This window comes from Cyprinodon tularosa, unplaced genomic scaffold (genome assembly GCF_016077235.1).
Source record: "Cyprinodon tularosa strain WSP-4 unplaced genomic scaffold, ASM1607723v1 ctg917, whole genome shotgun sequence".
In the NCBI taxonomy this organism is placed as follows: domain Eukaryota; kingdom Metazoa; phylum Chordata; class Actinopteri; order Cyprinodontiformes; family Cyprinodontidae; genus Cyprinodon; species Cyprinodon tularosa.
The window spans coordinates 226,498-234,117 of NW_024039693.1; the positions used below are offsets into that span (position 1 = coordinate 226,498).

A 7,620-nucleotide genomic window follows, 5' to 3' on the forward strand; every position below is an offset into this window, starting at 1 on the left:
GTATGAATATAATATACAAGTTTCACTTTTTAAATGGAATTACTGAAATCAATCTACTTTTTCATGATATTCTAATTTTATGACCAGCACCTGTATGTTAATGTGGTTCTGGGCGTTGACTGGCATGTAGGGATCCTCTGATATGGTGTTCATCTGCGACGCCTTGGGGGTACTGAGTAGCTATGGCATGGTCTTTTCTTTACTTCAGCTAATGATCTGTCTGATTCTTCCTCCATACTGCTATACCCACACTCTCCCTGCTGGTTGCTCCTTGTTACTGTTTCTGCTTCTTGCTCATCTTCTAACACTAATTTAAGTTGTCCTGTAATTTTTCCCTTGCTACCCAGCTCCTCACACACTGGATACTGTCCTACTGTGGCGGGTTGATAAGGTGGTGGCTTACGATCGGTAAAGTCGGGAGCTGTTGGACTCTTATGGTGTTCAACTTTAAAATATCGCAGGATGTCTCTCTGTTCAGCACGTTTCTGTTTTTTATGCAAATGCACTCGGTCTAATCTTTTATCTTTATCCCTCAGTTTTTCCTCCACTTCATCACAGCATGAAGGGTCAAAGCTGCCCTCTTTAGGCCAGCGATTTTTCCCAGATGTTATCTTATGCCACTCTGTCATGCATTTTTGAATTTTGCGCTTATTAGATGGGTGTGTCATTATTACCAGTTTGGCAGGCATTAGCTACTCAGTCTGCTTGCTCACATTGGCTCACATTGGCTCCCATGGCAACCAGCAATCACTCAACCCTCGGGGTCTGTGCTTAACCACCAATTTCTACAGTCCCTTAATGATCTTACTTAACTTGTCCTGCTCTCTCCAATACAGATCTCTTTTATTTTAATTTCTCTACTTCTTAATTTTTAGATCTCTACAATTTGAGTTAGGATCTCTAATAGAACAAATTTATCAAATTATTTTGTACTTTTTACTAAGTATTTTGTATTTTTACTCTATAATTTATTTTATGTATAATATAATTTATAATAATATATGTTTATAATATATATTATCATATAACACTTATAACCTATTTCATAATTTTATATTGGGACCTTGTGATTCTATTTTATTCTTTTAACTATGTATTTTTATAGTTACTAATTCTGTTAATTTTTATTTTACTTTTTTAACTATATTTTATAATTATTAATTCTGTAAATTTATTATTATACCTTTAAAGTTTTATTATTATTATTATAGTTATTATTATTATTATTATTCGCCCCTTACTCCCCCTCAGTAATTAACTCTTTCACGCTTCAAACAGACAACAACACACAAGACAAATTATTATGTATTTACAATGCACTCCTTGTGCTTTTTACGCTGCAGGCCTCTTACTCTTACAGCAACTTTTCCTCACTGTCTCCTACAGTGGCACACGTTTTTTCCCTGCCGTCGGGGTCCACCCAGATAACTGTAAATGGACAACATTCCCCGTAGAGCGGTACTATTGTCTCGGGCTATCGCTTAGCCTGGCTATCCTCACTGTCTCCTGCAGTGGCACACACGTTTTCCCTGCCGCAGGGATCCACCCAGATAAATGGAAATGGATAACGTTTCCCGTAGAGCAGTACTATTGTTTCTATGACTATCGCTTAGTCATAAATACTCTGGCTATCGCTTAGCCTGGCTATCACTTAGCCTGGCTATCACTTAGCCTACCAATACTTATTCAACACAAATATAGAACATACACTAATACCTTTCCTGCTTCCACAGACTATGTCAGGCGCCTTGACCGGTCTGTCCCTCTTTGTCTATTGTTCAGTTCAAAACTTAACACAGAACAGTTCAAATACAGAATAGTTCAAACATTAATCAATACTTAACAAACCATGCATTCACATATACATTCATACCATACATTCATACACACATACCTTTGGACCGCTCTCAAGCTTAGTCTGCCTTTTGTATATTCTAATGTAAGTATTATTAAATTTGGAAAATGCTATTAAATTTGGAATACTAGGTTCTTTTAGGAGAGCTTGGTGGTGCCTGACGCCCACAAGCAGTCGCTGGAGGCTGGTTCCCCACTAATTTAGAAAATTATAACAAATTGTATCTCAGCTGTAAGTTGGTGGATAGTGGGCCCTTGGGGGTTCCTGGCCTCAAACTGGTGCTGCAGGTCGTCCGACGCCTGAGCTTCCTCCTGGCTGGCTCGCCAAAATGTCGTGGAATGTCCTCCCAACGACTTAAAAATTTATGTTAAGTCTTTTAAAAATTCAAAGTTCTTAAAAAGTAGTTGAAAAGTCTTCAAACAATGATCAAAATCAAGCAGAAGCAGATGGGTCACGGTCCAGAGTGGTTTATTGCAACAACACAAGTCCACCACATGAGATGTTCACCGGTCAACATCTAACTCTCATACGGAAACAGTCCTGCTTATATTCACTCCTGGAGCTCCATTCTCAATGCGTATGACTCATCAACAGGCCTCATCTTTGGGCTCTCTTCACTGCAACCTCACAGCATTTTCTAAAGTTATTTGAAAATCATTTAGTTGCAGCTTGGTGACATAAAATGGCCTTTGAACATGCATAGGGCTTTACGTAGCGCATTCTGAAGGTGACCTTAAAAAGAAAAAATAACATGCTATCAAGCTACTGACACAAAAAATCTATTTACTTTATAAACAGAAGCACATCTATTATCTCTGTTTCTAAAATACCATATTATTTATCAAGCAAAGCATTTATCCTCTAAGGTAAATACTGAGACTAGCACTGATGTAGTCTACAGTAGTCATTTATTAGTCTGGCTACCTGCTGAAGTAGCCAGTCTAGTTCACCTGTATATGCATAATGGTTTCCAGACCAGGAATGTCACTGCTTTCTCTCTTTTTTATTTGAAATACTTTCTAAAGTCAAAACGATCTTTTCTGTTACCAGTATAAAAGTGCATTACCTAAAGCCCGTTTAGCAGCAGTGTCCAATAGCAATATCCTGTCACTTTTTCTAATATTCTCTCTTTAGTTTTAAACTTGAATCTATCAAATCAATGCTGGAAATAAATGTTGTCACTTACAAAATTTAGACTGTATGGGAAAAATCAAATACAACAAAGATCTAAAACTGCATCTTTAAAGTCCTGCTTGCTCTTCATCTACCAAATGGTTCTAATAGACTGAGGCTATGCAGTTAAATCCTGTTTTGTCTGTAGATAAACAAATATTTCTGTTTTTTACTTGTCTGCTTATTTTTGTATGTTCTTTTTATTTTGCCTTGGGGTGAGTTTGGTTTTCATTATTGTGAGGATTTATTTTCAAATCATTTAAAAGAAAAAGAAGAGTAGGGGGGAAAATGATAAACTAAACATATATTATCAGCTTTGTTTTCTTTTAAGTATTAGTATATATAAAGTAGTGCCGGACCACCAAGAAACTAGTTGCTCTAACAGTGTTTATCCACCAATGTGCATCTTGGTTCTCATCTCCACTGCAGCAGAGGATCTGAGCCAAGAGGAAATAAACTTCAGAGCTCCTCCAACTCATCCAGGGAGGTGTAGTTTAGAGAGCCTTCGTGACAATTCAATAAACCTCGTAAAAGAGGAGTCATAAAGCTGCAGCATTTACGTACAGTGGTTTACAGCAAACCACTGCTGCCTCTTCAAGGACAAAGGTCCTGAACTGTAATCTGTGCTTATCGTTACCTCCTCACCATAAAGTATCCACTGTTTATGCTGTTACCAGGAAGCTAACAAAGCTGCTATCTAACTATAAATATGCACAAGATATTAGCCTTCATTTAATAATCCAGGACTTGTTGTTTATCTTAAGTCAATAAAAAAGTAAATAATTGAGCCACCACTCTGCTTGATTATTTGCTCCTTCAGCTTCTTTGCTTCTGTTAAAAGCTGTTTCTGATATTTTACAGGAATGCACCTCAACTTATTGAGAGAGTGACCCGCAGGTTCTCCACACAGTTTGAGCTGCAGCAGGTAACCGGCTGACGTTTTATCTGGAAGTTAGAAATAAATGTCTGTTTGATTTTGATGATCCGTTTGCACCAGATGAGTAACCTGAAACACCCTGATACCGTATCGAACAGGAATGTGTCCCATCGTGGCCCGTCTTTGTAATGAGAAATTTGCCATTTATTTTTTTCACCCTTTGACCCTCAATTAAATAAGAGCCATTAAGTTTATGTTTATCTGGATGTTTCATCACATTTGTATTGATAATCTTTATGTTTCAAAGGTCCCAACTGTTTCCTTTTATATAAAAAAAAGGTTATATAAACTGTCTATTGGTCAAAACCTGGATTTGCTGAGGTTGCAACTTTTTAAAGAAGCTCAAAGTAATTTTCGCTTCATGTTAGAGAAATTAGATAAAAACTTCCAATTCTTTGTTATTTTCTTTCAGCTTCTTCTATAATATATTTTATTATTATATATTTATTTTATTTTACACCTTTACCATATGAATTCAGTTTAAGAGTATGTTTTAGACTCTATTGGTCTTTATTATGTTATTTTGAAAGTATTCAGACAGGAAGTTGGGTTACAAGAGAGGGCAAAGACGTGGAAAAGGTCAGCAGGGCAGCAAGCACCTCTTTATTTCTTTATTTTTTTAGATTTACAAGGTTGCTCTGTTTAAAAATATCTTTTTTTTTTAACATTTATGAAGCACATTTTTAGATATAAATAAAAATTAATAAACCAGTCATTTATTATTTATTTTTAAAAATGTCTTTGCATTATTCATTCAGTTTAATTAAATTAGTAAATACTTTATTAATCCCAAAGAAAGTTAAAATAAAATAATCTTTTATACTTCCAACTCTTTTCCATCTTCGCTGTTTTATCTTTTTCTTATTCATAACACCAAAAAAGGTCAGATAGCATATTTATAACATTATTTCATTGTACTTTTTTTTTAAACACTTTCATCATTTGGTAGTTATCTCAAATATTTTCACTTCTTATTTTGAAATATATATTTTTTTTAATCAAATCTTTCAACATTTTTGTATTTCATGTTCATCTATTCATTAACTTTAAATATAATTTTAAATTTGTATCCTCTTGAAGTAAACCCATAGATCTGTCTTGGTTTGTTGAATTGCATCCTATATTGCTAATAGTTTTGATCAGAGCAGTTGAAAACATTCAGCTGTTAATCAAGTTATTTACTTTCAGCTTTATGATTCATTTGAATATATATAACTAATAAGTCTGACAGAGTTCATAATTGTTAAATTTAGATACAATAAATATAATTAAAGTTAAATATAGTTATATATAACATGCAAATTTATTTGACCTATCCAAACTGAAAGGACCAGAAATCTTTTAAAAAGTAAAACTCTTTGATGAATTAAAAATTTAAAGTATTCCTTTATGTAATGATCCTGTTTTTTTTCCGCAGCTGGAAAGATTCAAGGAAGTGGGAGGCTACGACAGACACATTGATCAGGCCATCGAGCAAACCAAAATCAACATCCAATGGGTGAAGGAGAACAAAAACATCATCCTGGAGTGGTTCGAGAAAGAAACAGCCCATCCAGAATAAACAAAGATTTCCATGTTTTGTAGCCGATGGGATCAGCGGCGCAGCCGGTTTTCAGGCAACTTTAAAGTGAAGGAAACTACAGATCAAGTTTAAGGATTCAAAAATTCAACAGGTGATAGTTAATCAAATGAAAGCCGCGTCCAGTGTAGGACAGTCAGTCAGAGGCATGCCGTTGTTTGTGTAAATAGTAACGAATGTTATTTATTGTGTATTCAATGAAAACAGTAAAAATATAAATATGTATCGCTTCTCTGAACTTTGTATCTGCTGCTCGAACAACACTCTTTGGTGAGAATGTCCTGTTTTTTTGTTTTTGTGTGTTGCTGCTTCATCAGGGATCAAAATGATTGTTTTTAATAATCATCTAACTGTCCTAATGCAAAAACTATGCAATCAACCAGAGTTTTCCTGCAGCTGGTTTTAAAACACAAACATCCACATCTGAAAGTCTGTTTGTGTGTTATATGTGTTCCAATCAAAGTATCCAATCACTGCTAACATTTTCATTTTGCTGAAATTGTTGCTTTTAATAAATAAAAAAGAAAAATAATCCGCTTTTTTCCATTTCATCCGTGTTATTTTACTCTTAACAAGAATGCAACAGGAAATGCCTCGTTGTCTGAGTCTGAACTGAAATTGGATGTAATTAGACACAACTTGTTTTAATTACCGGTTTGTTTTTCTAAGGATGCCTTTTATGGCAAAAATAGCCTGAAAACATGTAAGACTAAGTACTATGTAGACACTAAACTAAATGGAACCAAATTAAAAAAACAAAAACAGCTATAATTTGCTCTCATAACACTGATAGATAACTTTACACCACTTATAGACAATTAGGATTTTAATCATTTCAAAGTTTAAAGAAGGGGTCACCAGTTTAAAGCTGAGAGCTACTTCATGGGTACTGAGTCATTGGAAGAGCTGCCAATACTGACCTATGAACTATGGGGTCAGCCTTTACCTAACCTTAAAACATAATAAACATGTTTTTACTGTTTCCATAATTTCAAATTTTCTTTTAGATATTCTATTCAATTCAGTTTATTTCTATAGCGCCAATTCACAACAAATGTCAACTCAAGGCATTTTACAGTTCACCAGATCATACGGTAAAATTGATTCAAAGTTTCCTGTCTAAGGAAAATCAGTTGATTACATCGACTCATTGACTCAAAGGCAATCCCTCACACTAAGCATGCTTGTAGCGACAGTGGAGAGGAAAATCTCTCTTTTAGCAGGAAGAACCAGGCTCAGTCTGAGCGGCCACCTGCCGAGATATTGTCATTTTGATTTTATACACGTTATATCAATAATTGGAATATAAGAGCAGCAGAATAAAATAAGAATTTCAAACTTGACCCATTGGCGAGATGCAACCCGTGTGGTCCTTGAGGGCCTCTTGGTGCATGTGGGCACCATGTTGGTGACCCCTGGTTTAAAGAAGTGCTAAAATGGGAGAGTCAAAGCACAGGCCTGATGTAACCTGAATCTCACTGCATGAAAAGTGAGATTTTCGTCCCCGTAAAGTCCTGCAGATCTCCCTGATTTTTGTCAGTTTCCGACAATTTGCAACCCGCGCTTGTCCCCGTTTGTCAGTGCCACAAATTGTCGGGAACTGACTCTGACGTATGTGGAGAGCGATCAGCTGTACTAATGGCCCTAATTAGCATATGAATGCAGCAAACCCGCGCGGCTGGCCAGGTCTGGCTTGAATAACCTACTCAGTATTGGCTGAAACCACTATTCTCAAACAAGTAAAATCGCTCGTGATTGGCAGCAAAACCACACGTGGCCACGCCAGGCTTTAATTTTCTTACCAAGTATTGGACGGAACCACTTCTTTTTAAACAAGTAAAATCACTCGTGATTGGTTGGCATATATATATATTTACATAAATATATATGTAAATATATATATAAATATATATATTTATTTATATATATATTTATTTATTCATTCATATATTTATTCATTCATATATTTATTCATTCATATGGTGTGTATTTATGTTATCCTACACTACTACACAATTATTAGGCTACAATCGAGGACATGAATGAATTTATACAGGAAATGAACATTTGCCAGGA

At 35.3% G+C, this 7,620-nt stretch overlaps 1 protein-coding gene across 2 annotated transcripts in view; it reads left to right on the forward strand.

The window, feature by feature from the left end:
- Positions 1-6,079, forward strand: part of LOC119776176 (aminopeptidase N-like) — a 48,815-nt gene extending 42,736 nt beyond the window's left edge. For both annotated transcript variants that reach the window (XM_038274457.1, XM_038274458.1), the window contains 2 exons: positions 3,890-3,953; positions 5,383-6,079. In XM_038274457.1, the coding sequence (XP_038130385.1) occupies positions 3,890-3,953; positions 5,383-5,526 (208 nt within the window). In that variant the 3' untranslated portion in view covers positions 5,527-6,079. The remainder of the gene's footprint in view (positions 1-3,889; positions 3,954-5,382) is intronic.
- The last annotated feature ends 1,541 nt before the right edge of the window (positions 6,080-7,620 follow it).